General features: G+C 46.1%; 1 protein-coding gene across 2 annotated transcripts in view; it reads right to left on the reverse strand.

Moving 5' to 3' along the window:
- The window catches only part of LOC143785157 (up-regulator of cell proliferation-like), a 99,501-nt gene that overhangs the window by 27,704 nt on the left and 49,302 nt on the right, over positions 1–22,495 (reverse strand). For both annotated transcript variants that reach the window (XM_077273848.1, XM_077273849.1), the window contains exon 2: positions 846–1,156. In XM_077273848.1, the coding sequence (XP_077129963.1) occupies positions 846–1,140 (295 nt within the window). In that variant the 5' untranslated portion in view covers positions 1,141–1,156. The remainder of the gene's footprint in view (positions 1–845; positions 1,157–22,495) is intronic.

Below are 22,495 nucleotides of genomic sequence, written 5' to 3' on the forward strand. Positions count from 1 at the left end.
CAGGTGGGCTGTCTCACATTTAAACACCTATGCAGTCTTGGGGGGCAACTTGTGGAGAGGGGCGTCTCTAGGGTCCCGGAAGAGCTCCGAGCCTACCCGTCATACAGGTGCCGTTTCAACCAGAACATCGGGAGGGACGGAGGATTAGCAGAACATCATCTAATCGAGTTGTTGACTTAAGAAACAGACACAACAGTTGTGGGGTACTTTCCGTAAGCACAGCAGGGAAGGACTACAACACATAGCGCTAAGAAGGAAGGCACTGATTTCCACCTGCAAAGTGAACTCTGGAGGTGCCCTTGGACCGGCCGGACTTGCGCAGCCTGGTGATCTGTATTCCGGACTGAGGACCCGGAGATCTTCAGTAAAGAGGTAAAGAGACTGCAACCTGGTGTCCTCGTTATTTACCGCGACCTGCACCCCACAACTGCACCGCTACACCACCACTTATTGCACCGGACGTCCCCCACTGACAGACAGGGCCACAGACCGGGTCTAGCCACCGTGACAACTCCAGGACTGAGACTCAGAGGCCCGGTACCGGGTACCCCTCGTCCCTGCGGCGGTGTGGGGGCGCTCCACCTACGCTGTAAATAAATAAGATTACAGATTACACAACACCATCGGGTGCTGTATGTACACAGATTACACGGTACCACCGGGTGCCCTATGTACACAGATTACACGGCACCACCGGGTGCTACATGTATGCAGATTCTGCCCCTAACCCTGATGCCTCTGTCTTCCTCCATCTGTGGTGTCTGTCAGAATTTGCACTTTTTTCTGCATATGACATGAGGACGCAGAGTTAAAGCCTCGCGGTCCTCGTAGTGCCGGATACTCACCTTCCAAAAGTACCTGAGACAAACCGGACAAATCAGGAAACCTGAGGACCAAGATCTCCAGGTGGTTGAGGAATTTCTCACATGCCCGTTTTCCATTTTGAAGTAGGAGGTCGATCAACTCCTCGGTTTTCTCTGCCGGAGAATCTTTTTTACAGAATTCAAGATAATTCTCGAGCGATACAAGGCCCAGGGAGTCAAGTTCAACAAAAAAATCCTCTACGTTTTCCTCAAATATTTCAGCGAATTTCCATTTCAGATGTTTGACAATCCAAGAAGCTTCTCTGAAGGAATTCATGGCGTCCGTGTGTCACCTAATAAAGCATAGAAATCACAGCGTCATCGATTTTGCCATGGAAATCCACATCACAAAACACCACATGAGGATGAGGTTAGAAACCCAACAGCGGGAAATCACAGCAGCCCAGCAATGGCGATCAATAAGAGAAGGCAAGGAGAGGAGCGGGTTCCTTCTCTCGTCCAATCAGCCCCCTGTGAGGTCATTATCGGTGGCCGATGGTTGCCATGACAGCAGGAGGTCACATGATGACGAGCTACGGAAGCCTGCTTAGACTATGCCAGGATCACGGTCTAAGAGGCTTCTGTCAGTGCAGCACTGTCAGGTATAATGCATTACACCAGCGATCAAAGTAAAAAAAAGTTAAAGTCCCATAGAGAGACTAAGTAAAAAAGTAAATAAATTTTTTTTACAAATATTATAATTTAAAGTTTTTGGATTTCTTAAAAAGCACAAAATAAAGAACAAAACAAATTATACCAATAAATGCACATATTTATTTAAAAGCAAAAATAAACAAAAAAAAGCGTACATATTTGGTATCGCCGCATCCAGAACAATTTTTGGTCCAATTTTTTATATTTTCATAAATAAAAGCAAAAAATATTGACAAAAATTTACCACTGACATTAAGTACAATGTATCACGAAAAAACAAACTGGTATACATTAAAGAGTTCCAGAGTCATTACCTGATAAAGTGACTAAGACTAAGTCGTCACTGCTGCAGTGGTCGTTTATGGCATAGTCGTCACTGATCTCCATGTCACCTCCTGTCCTAATGATTGCTGGTCACTGATCTCCATGTCACCTCCTGTCCTAATGATTGCTGGTCACTGATCTCCATGTCACCTCCTGTCCTAATGATTGCTGGTCACTTATCTCCATATTATCTCCTGTCCTAATGATTGCTGGTCACTGATCTCCATGTCACCTCCTGTCCTAATGATTGCTGGTCACTGATCTCCATGTCACCTCCTGTCCTAATGATTGCTGGTCACTGATCTCCATATTACCTCCTGTCCTAATGATTGCTGGTCACTGATCTCCATGTTACCTCCTGTCCTAATGATTGCTGGTCACTGATCTCCATGTCACCTCCTGTCCTAATGATTGCTGGTCACTTATCTCCATATTATCTCCTGTCCTAATGATTGCTGGTCACTGATCTCCATGTTACCTCCTGTCCTAATGATTGCTGGTCACTGATCTCCATGTTCTCTCCTGTCCTAATGATTGCTGGTCACTGATCTCCATATTACCTCCTGTCCTAATGATTGCTGGTCACTGATCTCCATGTTCTCTCCTGTCCTAATGATTGCTGGTCACTGATCTCCATGTTTTCTCCTGTCCTAATGATTGCTGGTCACTGATCTCCATATTACCTCCTGTCCTAATGATTGCTGGTCACTGATCTCCATATTCTCTCCTGTCCTAATGATTGCTGGTCACTGATCTCCATGTTCTCTCCTGTCCTAATGATTGCTGGTCACTGATCTCCATATTCTCTCCTGTCCTAATGATTGCTGGTCACTGATCTCCATGTTCTCTCCTGTCCTAATGATTGCTGGTCACTGATCTCCATGTTCTCTCCTGTCCTAATGATTGCTGGTCACTGATCTCCATGTTACCTCCTGTCCTAATGATTGCTGGTCACTGATCTCCATGTTCTCTCCTGTCCTAATGATTGCTGGTCACTGATCTCCATGTTCTCTCCTGTCCTAATGATTGCTGGTCACTGATCTCCATATTACCTCCTGTCCTAATGATTGCTGGTCACTGATCTCCATGTTACCTCCTGTCCTAATGATTGCTGGTCACTGATCTCCATGTTATCTGCTGTCCTAATGATTGCTGGTCACTGATCTCCATGTTACCTCCTGTCCTAATGATTGCTGGTCACTGATCTCCATGTTACCTCCTGTCCTAATGATTGCTGGTCACTGATCTCCATGTTCTCTCCTGTCTTAATGATTGCTGGTCACTGATCTCCATGTTATCTCCTGTCCTAATGATTGCTGGTCACTGATCTCCATGTTATCTGCTGTCCTAATGATTGCTGGTCACTGATCTCCATGTTACCTCCTGTCCTAGTGATTGCTGGTCACTGATCTCCATGTTACCTCCTGTCCTAATGATTGCTGGTCACTGATCTCCATGTTATCTCCTGTCCTAATGATTGCTGGTCACTGATCTCCATGTTATCTCCTGTCCTAATGATTGCTGGTCACTGATCTCCATGTTACCTTCTGTCCTAATGATTGCTGGTCACTGATCTCCATGTCACCTCCTGTCCTAATGATTGCTGGTCACTGATCTCCATGTTATCTCCTGTCCTAATGATTGCTGGTCACTTATCTCCATATTATCTCCTGTCCTAATGATTGCTGGTCACTGATCTCCATGTCACCTCCTGTCCTAATGATTGCTGGTCACTGATCTCCATGTCACCTCCTGTCCTAATGATTGCTGGTCACTTATCTCCATATTATCTCCTGTCCTAATGATTGCTGGTCACTGATCTCCATGTCACCTCCTGTCCTAATGATTGCTGGTCACTTATCTCCATATTATCTCCTGTCCTAATGATTGCTGGTCCCTGATCTCCATGTTACCTCCTGTCCTAATGATTGCTGGTCACTGATCTCCATGTTCTCTCCTGTCCTAATGATTGCTGGTCACTGATCTCCATATTACCTCCTGTCCTAATGATTGCTGGTCACTGATCTCCATGATCTCTCCTGTCCTAATGATTGCTGGTCACTGATCTCCATATTACCTCCTGTCCTAATGATTGCTGGTCACTGATCTCCATGTTCTCTCCTGTCCTAATGATTGCTGGTCACTGATCTCCATGTTCTCTCCTGTCCTAATGATTGCTGGTCACTGATCTCCATATTACCTCCTGTCCTAATGATTGCTGGTCACTGATCTCCATGTCACCTCCTGTCCTAATGATTGCTGGTCACTTATCTCCATATTATCTCCTGTCCTAATGATTGCTGGTCACTGATCTCCATGTTACCTCCTGTCCTAATGATTGCTGGTCACTGATCTCCATGTTATCTGCTGTCCTAATGATTGCTGGTCACTGATCTCCACGTTATCTCCTGTCCTAATGATTGCTGGTCACTTATCTCCATATTATCTCCTGTCCTAATGATTGCTGGTCACTGATCTCCATGTTACCTCCTGTCCTAATGATTGCTGGTCACTGATCTCCATGTTCTCTCCTGTCCTAATGATTGCTGGTCACTGATCTCCATGTTATCTCCTGTCCTAATGATTGCTGGTCACTTATCTCCATATTATCTCCTGTCCTAATGATTGCTGGTCACTGATCTCCATGTTACCTCCTGTCCTAATGATTGCTGGTCACTGATCTCCATGTTCTCTCCTGTCCTAATGATTGCTGGTCACTTATCTCCATATTATCTCCTGTCCTAATGATTGCTGGTCACTGATCTCCATGTCACCTCCTGTCCTAATGATTGCTGGTCACTTATCTCCATATTATCTCCTGTCCTAATGATTGCTGGTCCCTGATCTCCATGTTACCTCCTGTCCTAATGATTGCTGGTCACTGATCTCCATGTTCTCTCCTGTCCTAATGATTGCTGGTCACTGATCTCCATATTACCTCCTGTCCTAATGATTGCTGGTCACTGATCTCCATGATCTCTCCTGTCCTAATGATTGCTGGTCACTGATCTCCATATTACCTCCTGTCCTAATGATTGCTGGTCACTGATCTCCATGTTCTCTCCTGTCCTAATGATTGCTGGTCACTGATCTCCATGTTCTCTCCTGTCCTAATGATTGCTGGTCACTGATCTCCATATTACCTCCTGTCCTAATGATTGCTGGTCACTGATCTCCATGTCACCTCCTGTCCTAATGATTGCTGGTCACTTATCTCCATATTATCTCCTGTCCTAATGATTGCTGGTCACTGATCTCCATGTTACCTCCTGTCCTAATGATTGCTGGTCACTGATCTCCATGTTATCTGCTGTCCTAATGATTGCTGGTCACTGATCTCCACGTTATCTCCTGTCCTAATGATTGCTGGTCACTTATCTCCATATTATCTCCTGTCCTAATGATTGCTGGTCACTGATCTCCATGTTACCTCCTGTCCTAATGATTGCTGGTCACTGATCTCCATGTTCTCTCCTGTCCTAATGATTGCTGGTCACTGATCTCCATGTTATCTCCTGTCCTAATGATTGCTGGTCACTGATCTCCATGTTACCTCCTGTCCTAATGATTGCTGGTCACTGATCTCCATGTTCTCTCCTGTCCTAATGATTGCTGGTCACTGATCTCCATGCTACCTCCTGTCCTAATGATTGCTGGTCACTGATCTCCATGTTATCTCCTGTCATGATTGCAGGTGGCGTCAGCTCTCACCATATACTGGGTGAACCACTGCAGTAGAGCAGTGCAGGCCTCAGTGGTCAACATTGTACTATTTATAGGGCAGCATGGTGGCTCAGTAGTTAGTACTGTATATGGGGAAACACGGTGGCTCAGTAGTTATCACTGTACTATATATAGGAACACGGTTGTTCAGTGGATAGTACTGTATATAGGGAAACATGGTGGCTCAGTGATTATAACTACGCTATATATAGGGATCTCAGTGGCTGTGTTTAGCACTGTAATATATATATAAAGAGCATGGTGGCTCAGTAGTTAGCACTGTACTGTACATAGGGCTGCACAGTGGCTCATAGGTTACCACTATACTATATATACAGTTGTGCTCAAAAGTTTACACACCCCGGCAGAATATTTGCTTTCTTGGCCTTTTTTCAGAGAATATGAATGATAACACCAAAACTTTTTCTCCACTCATGGTTAGTGGTTGGGTGAAGCCATTTATTGTCAAACTACTGTGTTTTCTCTTTAAATCATAATGACAACCCAAAACATCCAAATGACCCTGATCAAAAGTCCACATACCCCATTTCTTAATACCGTGTATTGCCCCCTCTACCATCAATGACAGCTTGAAGTCTTTTGTGGTAGTTGTGGATGAGGTTCTTTATTTTCTCAGATGGTAAAGCTGCCCACTCTTCTTGGCAAAAAGCCTCCAGTTCCTGTAAATTCCTGGTCTGTCTAGCATGAACTGCGCGTTTGAGATCTCCCCAGAGTGGCTCAATGATATTGAGGTCAGGAGACTGAGACGGACACTCCAGAACCTTCACTTTGTTCTGCTGTAGCCAATGACAGGTCGACTTGGCGTTGTGTTTTCGATCGTTATCATGTTGGAATGTCCAAGTACGTCCCGTGCACAGCTTCCGGGCTGATGAGTACAAATTTGCCTCCAGCATTTGCTGATAATGTGCTGCATTCAACTTTCCTTCAACTTTGACCAACTTTCCTGTGCCTTTGTAGCTCACACATCCCCAAAACATCAGCGATCCACCTCTATGCTTTACAGTAGGAATGGTGTTCCTTTCATCATAGGCCTTGTTGACCTCTCTTCAAATGTAACGTTTATGGTTGTGGCCAAAAAGTTCAATTTTGGTCTCATCACTCCAAATTAACTTGTTCCAGAAGTTTTGAGGTTTGTTTCTGTGCTGATTTGTGTATTGTAGGTGAGATACTTTGTGATATTTGCGCAGTAATGGCTTTCTTCTGGCGACTCGACCATGTAGCCCAGGTGCCACCTTATTGTGCATCTTGTAATAGCCACACCACTAGTTTTCAGAGAGTCCTGTATTTCAGCTGATGTTATTTGTGGCTTTTTCTTTGCATCTTGAAGAATTTTCCTGGCAGTTGTGGACATTTTTGTTGCTCTACCTGACCATGGTTTTGTTTGTACAGAGCCCCCGATTTTCCATTTGTTAATCACAGTGTGAACGCTGCTGACCGGCATTATCAATTCCTTGGATATCTTTTTGTATCCCTTTCCTGTTTTATACAGTTCAACTACCTTTTTCCGTAGATCCGTTGACAATTCTTTTGCTTTCCCCATGACTCACAAACCAGAATCGTCAGTGGCTGGATGAAAGATGCCAGAGTCTGTCTGGATCCCAGAAACTCACTCAGCTTTTATGCACACACACTAATTACATGAAAACAGGTCACAGGTGAGGATGTTACCTTTAGTAGCCATTCAAACCCATTTGTGTCAACTTCTGTGCATGTTATCAGGCCAAAATCACCAGGGGATGTGAACTTTTGATCAGGGTTATTTGGATGTTTTGGGTTGTCATTATGTTTTATAAAGAGGGTAGTTTGACAATAAATGGCTTCACCCAACCACTAACCATGAGTGGAGAAAAAGCTTTGGTGTTATTTATATTCTCTGAAAAAAGGCCAAGAAAGCAAAAATTCTGCCGGGGTATGTAAACTTTTGAGCACAACTGTATATAGGGCAGCAGGGTGGCTCAGTGGTTACCATTATACTATATATAGGGCAGCATGTTGGCTCAGTGGTTAGCACTGTACTATATACAGGGCGGCACAGTGGCTCAGTGGTTAGCACCATACTTTATACAGGGCAGCACGGTGGCTCAGTGGTTACCATTATACTATATATAAGGAAACATGTTGGTTCAGTGGTTAGCACTGTACTATATACAGGGAAGCAGGGTGGTTCAGTCGTTAGCACTGTGCTATATATAGGGCAGCACGGTGGCTCAGTTATTAGCACTGTACTATATACTGGGCAGCATCGTGGCTCATTCGTTAGCACTGTGCTATATATAAGGCATCACAGTGGCTGAGTGGTTAGAAATATACTGTAACCTTACAGTGCAGGGGTCAAATTCCACCAAGGAGGATGTCAGTGAGGAGTCTGTGTGTTTGCAGTGTTTCCTCACACACCGACATCCTGACAAGAGGCACAATGGCGATGATGATGTGGAATTAATGGCGCTATATACAGAAGTAGGAGGAGGGTGGTCCGTACAGCGCAGCAGCTCGCACTCACCTTATACTCAGGGACCTCTGCAGACGAGTGAAGAGCACAGACTGCAGGAAGCGACTATAAGGCTGCCGTCACACTTTCAGTATTTGGTCAGTATTTTACATCAGTATTTGTAGCCAAAACCAGGAGTGGAACAAATAGAGGAAAAGTATCATAGAAACATCTGCACCACTTCTGTATTTATCACCCACTCCTGGTTTTGGCTACAAATACTGATGTAAAATACTGACCAAATACTGATAGTGTGACAGCAGCCTAAGAAGAATGAAGGGAGGCGACTTCACCAGAAACGAAACTTACCGTACATCCCCTGGGAAACATCCTGCAGCTGCTGCTCTCTGGCATCAGCCACAACATATAATATTCAATGATAAGTGTTTGGGCTCATTCACATTCAGACGTCAGGCTGTCACAGACCCATAACCCATTGCAGTCTATGGAGCTGTTCTCATGTCCACGGTTTATCTGTGGACCCAGAGGAGATTCTGATCCACAGATCGATGAATGTCGCCAACACAATCTGTGCCAAACTCAGAAACCCCAGAAGATGTGACGAAAATTCCATTGTGGTTTAAGAAAAGCATAAAAGCATATAAACATATGTACAATATATATTAGCTGGATGGCGTCTTTATATCAAAAACTGTCTGTCATGAATGAGGCGTAGAGGCGTAACGTGCCGGGACAAGCCGCCAGTCCACCGCTCGGGAATTATGGACACCTTCATCCATGATGGAGTAAACGTGACGTCTTATGGGACGGACGATTCACAGAACTCCAGCAGGTTTTTCTTTTGGACACAAAAACTGATGGTAAAAATGGACACTGACCGAAATATGACAAAAATCTGATCGTAAACACTAATGGCGCTCTGACTGTTTTTCGAGTATGAGAAAAATCACTGACGTCAGAATGAGCCCTGAAGGGGAGTCCGTCACCCCCAAACTCAATATGGAGTCATCTATACAGAGATATAGGGGGGAAACCTCTATAAAATCATCCTAGCGTGGGAAATTAAAGTATTTTTCTCTGACACTGTATCACTGACAGGAAGGAGCTCGCATGATTCTATAAGTTAAGTCCCCAATATATATCTGTATAGATCATTTAATATTGATTTTTGGGGCAATGGACCCAGTAATCACTAAACCTCCAGAGATGTAATCTACGGACCAATGACCACCCTAGACCACCATGGAAAATGATCATCAATGTTAACTCCTACAAACAACAGTGTATCACCAGGGATATAACAATCCCGTGTGGATGTGGGGTATCCGCCGTCACCAGAGAATATTTCACCTAGATGTGCTGAAATGCAATGCAGAGCAGAGACCTGCCGGGTTCCTGCACCGTAATACAAGCTGCAGCCAATCAGAGGACGGCAGCTGACAACGAAAGTCACTGGGGGCACATGACAGTAACGTTCTAGGCTGCCTGCCTCTTGGAAGCTGAAGTCAGACATACAGAAAACTATGATGGGGGACATATATATACCAGGATGGGGAACGTACAAAACAAAATGGACACAGAATGTAGGACAATATACCAGGATGGGGAACGTACATAACAGGATGGACACAGGATGGGGGACATATATACCAGGATGGGGAACATATATAACAGGATGAGAAACATATATACCAGGATGGGGAATGTATATAACAGGATGGACACAGGATGAGATACATATATACCAGGATGGGGAACATATATAACAGGATGAGAAACATATATACCAGGATGGGGAATGTATATAACAGGATGGACACAGGATGAGATACATATATACCAGGATGTGGAACGTATATAACAGGATGGACACAGGATGGGGGACATATATACCAGGATGGGGAATGTATATAACAGGATGGGGGACATATATACCAGGATGGGGAACGTATATAACAGGATGGACACAGGATGAGATACATATATACCTGTCATGTCGGACACTGTTCAGACCAGGTGGTCTGACAGACAGCGGTAATTCCGCGTTTGACCACTGTTTGCTCATTGGCGTCGGCTAGTTTTCGTCTGGTTGCTCCGGGGTTAATTTATCTGATCCTCGGATTGGAAGCTGGGCCATGCCCATTTCCTTTAAATGGTTCTCCTGATCTTTGGGCGTCGCCGATTATAGCTTCTGTCTTGTGCGTTGTTATCTCGGCTGGAGTGGAGAGCTGGTTGTTGGAGTATCGTATCTGGTGGTGTATTTACCTTTGTCTTATTTACTCCTTCCTATATTTGTATTTATTTTGCCCTGCACCTTTATAGTGTATTCCTGAGTGACTAAGGCGTGGTGTATATTTTCCTTTATCCTTGTTTGTTATAATTGTGGGTATTGGTGTATTGCATTCACTGGGTGGTGGTTGGTGGTGTTCAGTCTAGGGCTGAATCAGGAGTCAGGGTGAGGGTGGAGGCCTGGACATGCACACCTTCAGTGTAAACTTCAGGTAGAGGGTCAGACAGGGTTTCCCTAGTGTGAGGGAAATTGCAGGGGCCCGGGTTATTAGCTCTCGCCCTCCTTGTCTCCCCGTGACATTATAATCGGCCTAACAAAAAAAAAAAAAGGGGTTCCTTTTTTTTTTTTCTCTTCTCTGTGTTTTGTCATGGATCCCATGACTTCCATAACCTGCCAGTTGGAGGCGCTGTCCCTACAGGTCACTGAGTTGAGGGGAGCAGTGCAGCAACAGGGACTAGCAGTAGCTAATATACAAGCTGGAGCGACAGGAGGAGTTAATGAGCCCAAGTTTCCTTTGCCTGAAAAATTTGCTGGGGAACGCAGTAAATTTGTTTCTTTTCGTGAGGCTTGCAAACTGTATTTCCGTATGCGCCCGATCTCCTCTGGTAATGAGGCTCAACGTGTGGGCCTGGTGTTGTCATTATTAAGCGGGGATCCCCAAGCATGGGCATTTTCGTTGCCGTCTGATTCTGCTGCATTTAACTCAGTGGTGAGTTTCTTTTCTGCTCTAGGACACATTTACGACGATCCAGACAGAATGGCTCTAGCAGAATCTAAGTTACGCACTATTTGCCAGGGGGAGCGTGTTGCAGAGGATTACTGTTCTGAATTTCGCCGCTGGGCAGTTGACACTCAGTGGAATGAGCCAGCATTGCGGAGTCACTTTATTCATGGAGTTTCTAATAGGGTTAAAAAAGCCCTCCTGATGTACGAGACTCCTGCTTCACTAGATTCCGCTATGAGTCTTGTTGTCCGCATTGATCGCCGTTTGCGTCAGGGGAATCATGAGACGACGCCTGTGGGTGAAGGTTTAGGTTCACGTGAGGTTGCTGCAGGTGAGCCCACGGAATCTATGCAAATCGCAGGGGTGTCACATGTTAAGAATCGTACCCCTGTACTCAGGAAGCAGGGAGCCTGTTTTTTCTGCGGTAAAACTGGTCATTTTATTAATATCTGTCCTCAGCTGTTAAAGAAAAACGCAACGGCGGAAAACTTCTGAGCTCAGAGGGTGTGGAGGAGTCCAATCTGAGCTTATGTATATCCTCCATGATGATTTCTCAGTGCATGCTCCCTGCCAAAGTTGTTGTCGCTGGCAGAGAGATACCAATCACTATTTTTGTGGATAGTGGTTCCGCCACAAATCTCATTGATGAGGAGTTTGCACGCACTGCTGGTTTTAAGATTGAAAAACTGCCTCATCCTATCCATGTGGTCACCATCAATTCTGCTCCTCTTCCACAGGGGGAGATTACTGAGTTCGTGGCTGAGGTTAAACTCCACATTGGGGTTCTTCATTTCGAGCAGGTCACATGTAAGTTGCTCAAGAGTCTTCCGGCACAATTGGTTCTGGGTTTTCCATGGTTGTCTACACACAACCAGGTGATTGACTGGAAAACTCAGGACATAATCCAGTGGAGTGATTTCTGTCAGAATTGCCTGGCCACATGTGTGTCTGCTGTGACTTCAAGCGTTCCTGAGTCCCTTCAGGATTATGCGGATGTGTTCTCTTAGAAGGGTTGTTCAGAGTTGCCGCCACACCGCTCCTATGACTGTTCTATCAGGTTTAAACCAGGGGCCAAGTTGCCTAAAGCAAGGATGTTCAACATCTCCGATCCGGAGAGACAAGCGCTCAAGGATTACATTTCTGAAAGTTTGAGCAAAGGGCACATCAGGCCGTCATCCTCGCCGGTGGCAGCAGGGTTCTTCTTCGTGAAGAAGAAAGATGGTGGATTACGCCCGTGTTTGGATTTCAGGGAGTTGAACCAGATTACGGTTCGTGATCCATACCCAATGCCACTGATACCTGTTGTGAATTTGCTTTTTGCTCCCTCTAGTGGTTACTAGTTTTTTGACTCTGGTTTTTCTGTCATTCCTTTTATCCGCACCTGGGTCGTTAGTTAGGGGTGTTGCTATATAAGCTCCCTGGACCTTCAGTTCTATGCCTGGCAACGTAGTTATCAGAGCTAGTCTGCTGTGCTCTTGTCTACTGATCCTGGTTCCAGTTATATCAGCTAAGTCTGCCTTTTGCTTTTTGCTATTTGTTTTGGTTTTGTATTTTTGTCCAGCTTGTTCCTAATCTATATCCTGACCTTTGCTGGAAGCTCTAGGGGGCTGGTGTTCTCCCCCCGGACCGTTAGACGGTTCGGGGGTTCTTGAATTTCCAGTGTGGATTTTGATAGGGTTTTTGTTGACCATATAAGTTACCTTTCTTTATTCTGCTATCAGTAAGCGGGCCTCTCTGTGCTAAACCTGGTTCATTTCTGTGTTTGTCATTTCCTCTTACCTCACCGTCATTATTTGTGGGGGGCTTCTATCCAGCTTTGGGGTCCCCTTCTCTGGAGGCAAGAAAGGTCTTTGTTTTCCTCTACTAGGGGTAGCTAGATTCTCCGGCTGGCGCGTGTCATCTAGAATCAACGTAGGAATGATCCCCGGCTACTTCTAGTGTTGGCGTTAGGAGTAGATATATGGTCAACCCAGTTACCACTGCCCTATGAGCTGGATTTTTGTATTCAGCAGACTTCCACGTTCCTCTGAGACCCTCGCCATTGGGGTCATAACAGTTTGCCAGGCCAGTATTAAATGTTTAATGCATTGCAGAAGAGGGATTATAAGAAAGAAGATTCTGAGTTTTTTTTTTCTCCTTCCCCTTTACCTCAGAGTGGCTATGCTTGCTGCAGACATGAATGTCCAGACCTTGATTACAAGTGTGGACCAGCTGGCTACTCGTGTGCAGGGCATACAAGACTATGTTATCAGAAATCCTAGGTCAGAACCTAAAATACCGATTCCTGAACTGTTTTCCGGAGACAGGTTTAAGTTTAGGAATTTCGTGAATAATTGTAAATTGTTTTTGTCCCTGAGACCCTGTTCATCTGGAGATTCTGCTCAGCAAGTAAAAATTGTGATTTCGTTCTTACGGGGCGACCCTCAGGATTGGGCTTTTTCGCTGGCGCCAGGAGATCCGGCATTGGCTGATCTTGATGCGTTTTTTCTGGCGCTCGGTTTACTTTATGAGGAACCCAATCTTGAGATTCAGGCAGAAAAGGCCTTGCTGGCTATGTCTCAGGGGCAGGACGAGGCTGAAGTGTATTGCCAAAAATTTCGGAAATGGTCCGTGCTGACACATTGGAACGAGTGTGCACTGGCCGCTAATTTTAGAAATGGCCTATCTGAAGCCATTAAGAATGTTATGGTGGGTTTTCCCATTCCCACAGGTCTGAATGACACTATGGCACTGGCTATTCAAATTGACCGGCGGTTGCGGGAGCGCAAAACCGCAAATTCCCTCATGGTGTTGTCTGAACAGACACTTAATTCGGTGCAATGTGATAGAAAAACCGCAAATTCCCTCATGGTGTTGTCTGAACAGACACCTAATTCGGTGCAATGTGATAGAAAAACCGCAAATTCCCTCATGGTGTTGTCTGAACAGACACCTGATTTAATGCAATGTGATAGAATCCTGACTAGAAATGAGCGGAAAATTCATAGACGCCGGAATGGCTTGTGCTACTACTGTGGTGATTCTACACATATTATCTCAGCATGCTCTAAACGTATAGCTAAGGTTGTTAGTCCTGTCACCGTTGGTAATTTGCAACCTAAATTTATTCTGTCTGTAACTTTGATTTGCTCACTGTCATCTTATCCTGTCATGGCGTTTGTAGATTCAGGTGCTGCCCTGAGTCTCATGGATCTCTCATTTGCTAAGCGCTGTGGTTTTACTCTTGAACCATTAGAAAATCCTATTCCTCTTAGGGGTATTGATGCTACACCATTGGCAGCAAATAAACCGCAGTATTGGACACAGGTTACCATGTGCATGACTCCTGAACACCGCGAGGTGATACGTTTCCTGGTTTTACATAAAATGCATGATTTGGTTGTTTTAGGGCTGCCATGGTTACAGACCCATAATCCAGTCCTGGACTGGAAGGCTATGTCAGTCTCAAGTTGGGGCTGTCGTGGTATTCATGGGGATTCCCTGCCTGTGTCTATTGCTTCTTCTACGCCTTCGGAAGTTCCGGAGTATTTGTCTGATTATCAGGATGTCTTCAGTGAGTCTGAGTCCAGTGCACTGCCTCCTCATAGGGACTGTGACTGTGCTATAGATTTGATCCCAGGCAGTAAATTTCCTAAGGGAAGACTGTTTAATCTGTCGGTGCCTGAACATACCGCTATGCGTTCATATATCAAGGAGTCTCTGGAGAAAGGACATATTCGTCCGTCTTCTTCCCCTCTTGGTGCGGGATTCTTTTTTGTGGCAAAAAAGGACGGATCTTTGAGACCTTGTATTGATTATCGGCTTTTAAATAAGATCACTGTCAAATTTCAGTATCCTTTACCGCTGTTGTCTGACTTGTTTGCCCGGATTAAGGGTGCCAAGTGGTTCACCAAGATAGACCTTCGTGGTGCGTACAACCTTGTGCGCATTAAGCAAGGTGATGAATGGAAAACCGCATTCAATACGCCCGAAGGTCATTTTGAGTACTTGGTGATGCCTTTTGGGCTCTCCAATGCGCCTTCAGTTTTTCAGTCCTTAATGCATGACATTTTCCGGAAGTATCTGGATAAATTTTTGATTGTTTATCTGGATGATATTTTGTTTTTTTCTGATAATTGGGATTCACATGTGGAGCAGGTCAGGTTGGTCTTTAAAATTTTGCGTGAAAATTCTTTGTTTGTCAAGGGCTCAAAGTGTCTCTTTGGTGTACAGAAGGTTCCCTTTTTGGGGTTCATTTTTTCCCCTTCTGCTGTGGAGATGGACCCAGTCAAGGTCCGAGCTATTCTTGATTGGACTCAGCCCTCGTCAGTTAAGAGTCTTCAGAAGTTCTTGGGCTTCGCTAACTTCTACCGTCGTTTTATCGCTAATTTTTCTAGCATTGTGAAACCTTTGACGGATATGACCAAGAAGGGCTCCGATGTAGCTAACTGGGCTCCTGCTGCCGTGGAGGCTTTCCAGGAGTTGAAACGCCGGTTTACTTCGGCGCCTGTTTTGTGCCAGCCTGACGTCTCACTTCCCTTTCAGGTTGAGGTGGATGCTTCAGAGATTGGGGCAGGGGCCGTTTTGTCGCAGAGAGGCCCTGGTTGCTCTGTTATGAAACCTTGTGCCTTTTTCTCTAGGAAGTTTTCGCCTGCCGAGCGAAATTATGATGTGGGCAATCGGGAGTTGTTGGCCATGAAATGGGCATTTGAGGAGTGGCGTCATTGGCTCGAGGGTGCTAAGCATCGTGTGGTGGTCTTGACTGATCACAAAAATCTGATGTATCTCGAGTCTGCTAAACGCCTTAATCCGAGACAGGCCCGCTGGTCATTGTTTTTCTCCCGCTTTGATTTTGTTGTCTCGTATTTACCAGGTTCAAAGAATGTGAAGGCCGATGCTCTTTCTAGGAGCTTTGTGCCTGATGCTCCTGGAGTCGCTGATCCTGTTGGTATTCTTAAAGATGGAGTTATCTTGTCAGCTATTTCTCCGGATCTGCGACGTGTGTTGCAGAGATTTCAGGCTGATAGGCCTGAGTCTTGTCCACCTGACAGACTGTTTGTCCCGGATAAGTGGACCAGCAGAGTCATTTCCGAGGTTCATTCCTCGGTGTTGGCAGGTCACCCGGGAATTTTTGGCACCAGAGATCTGGTGGCCAGGTCCTTTTGGTGGCCTTCCTTGTCAAGGGATGTGCGGTCATTTGTGCAGTCCTGTGGGACTTGTGCTCGAGCTAAGCCTTGCTGTTCTCGTGCCAGCGGTTTGCTCTTGCCCTTGCCTGTCCCGAAGAGACCTTGGACACATATCTCCATGGATTTCATTTCTGATCTTCCGCTATCTCAGGGCATGTCCGTTATCTGGGTGATATGTGATCGCTTCTCCAAGATGGTCCATTTGGTTCCTTTGCCTAAGCTGCCTTCCTCTTCCGATCTGGTTCCTGTGTTTTTCCAGAACGTGGTTCGTTTGCACGGCATCCCTGAGAATATTGTGTCAGACAGAGGATCCCAGTTCGTTTCCAGGTTCTGGCGATCCTTTTGTAGTAGGATGGGCATTGATTTGTCGTTTTCGTCTGCTTTCCATCCTCAGACTAATGGACAGACGGAGCGAACCAATCAGACTTTGGAGGCTTATTTGAGGTGTTTTGTCTCTGCTGATCAGGACGATTGGGTGACATTCTTGCCGTTGGCTGAGTTTGCCCTTAATAATCGGGCTAGTTCCGCCACCTTGGTTTCGCCTTTTTTCTGCAACTCTGGTTTCCATCCTCGCTTTTCTTCGGGTCATGTGGAGCCTTCTGACTGTCCTGGGGTGGATTCTGTGGTGGATAGGTTGCAGCAGATCTGGAATCATGTGGTGGACAACTTGAAGTTGTCACAGGAGAAGGCTCAGCGCTTTGCCAACCGCCTCCGCGGTGTGGGTCCCCGACTACGCGTTGGGGATTTGGTATGGCTTTCTTCCCGCTTTGTTCCTATGAAGGTCTCCTCTCCCAAATTTAAACCTCGTTTTATTGGGCCTTACAAGATATTGGAAATCCTTAATCCTGTATCTTTTCGTCTGGATCTTCCTGTGTCGTTTGCTATTCACAATGTATTTCATAGGTCCTTGTTGCGGCGGTACATTGTGCCTGTAGTTCCTTCTGCTGAGCCTCCTGCTCCTGTGTTGGTTGAGGGCGAGTTGGAGTACGTGGTGGAGAAGATCTTGGATTCTCGCCTCTCCAGGCGGAGGCTTCAGTACCTGGTCAAGTGGAAGGGCTATGGTCAGGAGGATAATTCCTGGGTGGTCGCCTCTGATGTTCATGCGGCCGATTTAGTTCGTGCCTTTCATGCCGCTCATCCTGATCGCCCTGGTGGTCGTGGTGAGGGTTCGGTGACCCCTCACTAAGGGGGGGGTACTGTTGTGAATTTGCTTTTTGCTCCCTCTAGTGGTTACTAGTTTTTTGACTCTGGTTTTTCTGTCATTCCTTTTATCCGCACCTGGGTCGTTAGTTAGGGGTGTTGCTATATAAGCTCCCTGGACCTTCAGTTCTATGCCTGGCAACGTAGTTATCAGAGCTAGTCTGCTGTGCTCTTGTCTACTGATCCTGGTTCCAGTTATATCAGCTAAGTCTGCCTTTTGCTTTTTGCTATTTGTTTTGGTTTTGTATTTTTGTCCAGCTTGTTCCTAATCTATATCCTGACCTTTGCTGGAAGCTCTAGGGGGCTGGTGTTCTCCCCCCGGACCGTTAGACGGTTCGGGGGTTCTTGAATTTCCAGTGTGGATTTTGATAGGGTTTTTGTTGACCATATAAGTTACCTTTCTTTATTCTGCTATCAGTAAGCGGGCCTCTCTGTGCTAAACCTGGTTCATTTCTGTGTTTGTCATTTCCTCTTACCTCACCGTCATTATTTGTGGGGGGCTTCTATCCAGCTTTGGGGTCCCCTTCTCTGGAGGCAAGAAAGGTCTTTGTTTTCCTCTACTAGGGGTAGCTAGATTCTCCGGCTGGCGCGTGTCATCTAGAATCAACGTAGGAATGATCCCCGGCTACTTCTAGTGTTGGCGTTAGGAGTAGATATATGGTCAACCCAGTTACCACTGCCCTATGAGCTGGATTTTTGTATTCAGCAGACTTCCACGTTCCTCTGAGACCCTCGCCATTGGGGTCATAACAGATACCTGACTTGTTCAACCAGGTGGCAGGTGCTAACTGGTTTACCAAGCTTGACCTCAGGGGGGCATACAACCTCATAAGAGTCCGTCAAGGTGATGAGTGGAAGACGGCTTTTAATACCCCTGAGGGTCATTTTGAAAATTTGGTGATGCCTTTTGGGTTAACTAACGCACCTGCAGTGTTCCAACATTTCATCAATGATGTGTTCTCGCATGTTTTGGGGAAATTCGTTATCGTGTACCTAGATGACATTCTCATATATTCTTGCGACCGTGATGCTCATTTAGATCATGTCAGGCAGGTGTTACAGCTTCTCAGAGAGAATAAGCTGTATGCTAAACTGGAGAAATGTGTATTTTTTGCTCAAGAGTTGCCGTTCTTGGGTTATATTGTGTCTGCTTCTGGGTTTAAAATGGACGCCGCTAAGGTGCAAGCGGTGCTGCATTGGGAACGTCCTGATAACCTGAAAGCACTTCAGCGGTTCCTTGGGTTTTCTAACTACTATAGGAAATTTATCAAGGATTTTTCTATCATTGCTAAACTGCTAACTGACATGACTAAAAAAGGTACCAATTTCTCCGTTTGGCCTGAGGCTGCTGTTCGCGCATTTGAATTTCTCAAGAACAGTTTTGTTTCAGCCCCCATTCTTGTGCAGCCAGACGTATCTAAACCCTTTGTCGTGGAAGTCGATGCGTCTGAGGTTGGTGTGGGGGTGGTACTATCTCAAGGCTCTTCCTTGAGTGGTTTGCGTCCGTGCACCTATTTCTCCAAAAAACTGTCGTCCGCTGAACGTAACTACGATATCGGCAACAGGGAGTTGTTGGCTATTAAGTTGGCCTTTGAGGAATGGCGACACTTCTTGGAGGGGTCGGTACATCAGGTTACTGTTATTACCGACCATAAGAATCTGCTGTATTTGGAGTCTGCCAAGTGTCTGTCTCCCAGGCAGGCTCGCTGGGCATTGTTTTTCACGCGGTTCAACTTTGTTGTCACTTACAGACCAGGGTCTAAAAAGACTAAGGCGGATGATCTGTCCAGGTGTTTTCTGGGGGGAGAACCTCGGGAAGACCCAGTACCCATTCTCCAAACGGGTGTGGTGGTTTCAGCCCTCACTACCGAGGTTGAGGCTGAGATTGCCGAGGCTCAGGAGGAGGTACCATCTGAGCTTCCCATCAACAAATCTTTTGTACCGCTTCATCTCCGCCTAAAGGTGTTGGCGGAGCATCATGATACTGTCCTGGCTGGCCACCCAGGGGTTAGAGGTACTTTGGAGTTGGTGTCACGTCGGTTTTGGTGGCCCAAAATCCGACAGGACGTGGTCTCATATGTGTCAGCTTGCACCACGTGCGCTAGGGCGAAGACGCCCCGCTCCCGTCCTGTTGGCACACTACTTCCTCTGGAGGTACCTAGTAAGCCATGGATGGAAATCTCCATGGATTTCATCACTGATTTGCCTCCCTCAGCTGGGAACACGGTCATTTTCGTTTGTGGATCGGTTTTCAAAAATGTCGCACTTTGTGTCTATGCCTTCTTTACCTAACGCTAAGACTCTTGCTCAGGTGTTTGTGCAGGAGGTGGTCAGGCTTCATGGAGTCCCGTCTGACATCGTGTCAGATAGGGGTACTCAGTTTGTAGCAAAATTTTGGAAAGCATTTTGCTCACGGCTGGGGATCAAGTTGTCTCATTCGTCTGCGTTTCATCCCCAGTCAAATGGTCAGACCGAGCGTATGAACCAAAATTTGGAGCAGTACTTCCGCTGCTTTGTCTCTGATAACCAGGAGGAGTGGTCTACCTTTCTTCCTTTGGCTGAGTTTGCCATCAATAATCACCGCCAGGAGTCGTCTGGGGAGTCTCCGCGTTTTTTTGTGTTTACGGGCTACATCCTCAGTTTTGTACGTTGAGTCAGAGAGGCTCTTCCGGCGTTCCGGAGGAAGACCAGTTAGGAACACAATTGTCATCAGTCTGGAGGAGAGTGAAACAGCGCCTGTTGAGTGTGGGTGCTAGGTACAAACGTGTGGCTGACAGTAGGCGTGTGCCAGGTCCGGACCTGAGTGTGGATGACTAGGTGTGGTTATCCACAAAAAACATAAGACTCAAGATACCATTCCTTAAATTGGGTCCACGGTTTATTGGTCCATTTAGGGTCACCGCCATCATCAACCCAGTAGCGTACCGACTGGACCTCCCTACGGTGTATAAAATACACAACGCGTTCCACAGGTCTCTTCTTAAGAAGGTGGTGGGTTCTGTGGACGCGGCGCCTATGCCACCTCCAGTCTTCGTGGATGGTAACCTAGAATTTGAAGTCTCCAGGGTGGTTGACTCTCATGTGGTGCGCCGCACTTTACAATATTTGGTACACTGGCGTGGTTATGGGCCTGAGGAGAGGTCCTGGGTACCAGCCTCGGACATTCATGCGGATCGGCTGGTCAGGTGTTTTCATCGTCGCCATCCGGACAAGCCGGGTCCTATAAGCCGTGAAGGCCCTGGGGTCCCTCGTAGAAGGCGGGGTACTGTCATGTCGGACACTGTTCAGACCAGGTCGTCTGACAGACAGCGGTAATTCCGCGTTTGACCACTGTTTGCTCATTGGCGTCGGCTAGTTTTCGTCTGGTTGCTCCGGGGTTAATTTATCTGATCCTCGGATTGGAAGCTGGGCCATGCCCATTTCCTTTAAATGGTTCTCCTGATCTTTGGGCGTCGCCGATTATAGCTTCTGTCTTATCCGTAGTTATCTCGCTCCGGAGTGGAGAGCTGGTTGTTAGAGAATCGTTGCTGGTGGTGTATTTTCCTTTGTCTTATTTACTCCTTCCTATATTTGTATTTATTTTGCCCTGCACATTTTAGTGTATTCCTGATTGACTGCGGCGTGGTGTATATTTTCCTTTATCCTTGTTTGTTATAATTGTGGGTATTGGTCTATTTCATTCACTGGGTGGTGGGCCGTGGTGTTCAGTCTAGGGCTGAATCAGGAGTCAGGGTGAGGGTGGAGGCCTGGACATGCACACCTTCAGTGTAAACTTCAGGTAGAGGGTCAGACAGGGTTTCCCTAGTGTGAGGGAAATTGCAGGGGCCCGGGTTATTAGCTCTCGCCCTCCTTGTCTCCCCGTGACAATACCAGGATGGGGAACGTATATAACAGGATGGACACAGGATGGGGGACATATATATCAGGATGAGGAACGTAACAGGATGGACACAGGATGAGATACATATATACCAGGATGGGGAATGTATATAACAGGATGGAAACAGGATGAGATACATATATACCAGGATGGGGAACATATATAACAGGATGGACACAGGATGAGATACATATATACCAGGATGGGGAATGTATATAACAGGATGGACACAGGATGAGGACTTATATACCAGGATGGGGAACGTATATAACAGGATGGTCACAGGATGAGATACATATATACCAGGATGGGGAATGTATATAACAGGATGGACACAGGATGAGATGCATATATACCAGGATGGGGAATGTATATAACAGGATGGACACAGGATGAGATACATAAATACCAGGATGGGGAACGTATATAACAGGATGGACACAGGATGAGATACATAAATACCAGGATGGGGAACGTATATAACAGGATGGACACAGGATGGGGGACATATATACCAGGATGGGGAATGTATATAACAGGATGGACACAGGATGAGATACATATAAACCAGGATGGGGAACGTATATTGTTGTGAATTTGGTTTTTGGGCTCCCCCGGTGGTCACTGGTGGTACTGGACTTATGTGCTTTTCTTTCTCTGTTCACCTGTTTCCATCTGGATATGGGAGTATCCTATTTAGCCTTGCTGCTCAGTCATTCTGGCGCCGGCCATCAATGTAACCAGAGCCTTTCTGTTGCATGTACCTGCTCCAGTCTTCTGATCAGCTAAGTTGGACTATTTAGTCCTTGGTCTATTTTTGCATGTTTTGTCCAGCGTGCAGTTATGTGACTCTCTGCAGCTGGAAGCTCTTGTGGACTGAAATTACCACTCCGGTGTCATGAGTTGACACATGAGTTTAAGGTAATTTCAGGATGGTATTTTCTAGGGTTTTGTAGCTGACCGTGAAGTCCCCTTTTTGTATTTTTCTGCTATCTAGTTAAGTGGGCCTCGCTGTGCTAAATCTGTTTTCATACTACGTGTGTCTTTTCATCTGAATTCACCGTCATTATATGTGGGGGGCTACTTTGCAATTTGGGGTATTCTCTGGAGGCAAGCCAGGTCTGTGTTTCTTCTTCCAGGGGTAGTTAGATCTCCGGCTGGCGCGAGGCATCTAGAGAAAACGCAGGCACGCTCCCCGGCTA

This window comes from Ranitomeya variabilis, chromosome 7 (assembly GCF_051348905.1).
Source record: "Ranitomeya variabilis isolate aRanVar5 chromosome 7, aRanVar5.hap1, whole genome shotgun sequence".
Classification (NCBI taxonomy): Eukaryota; Metazoa; Chordata; class Amphibia; order Anura; family Dendrobatidae; genus Ranitomeya; species Ranitomeya variabilis.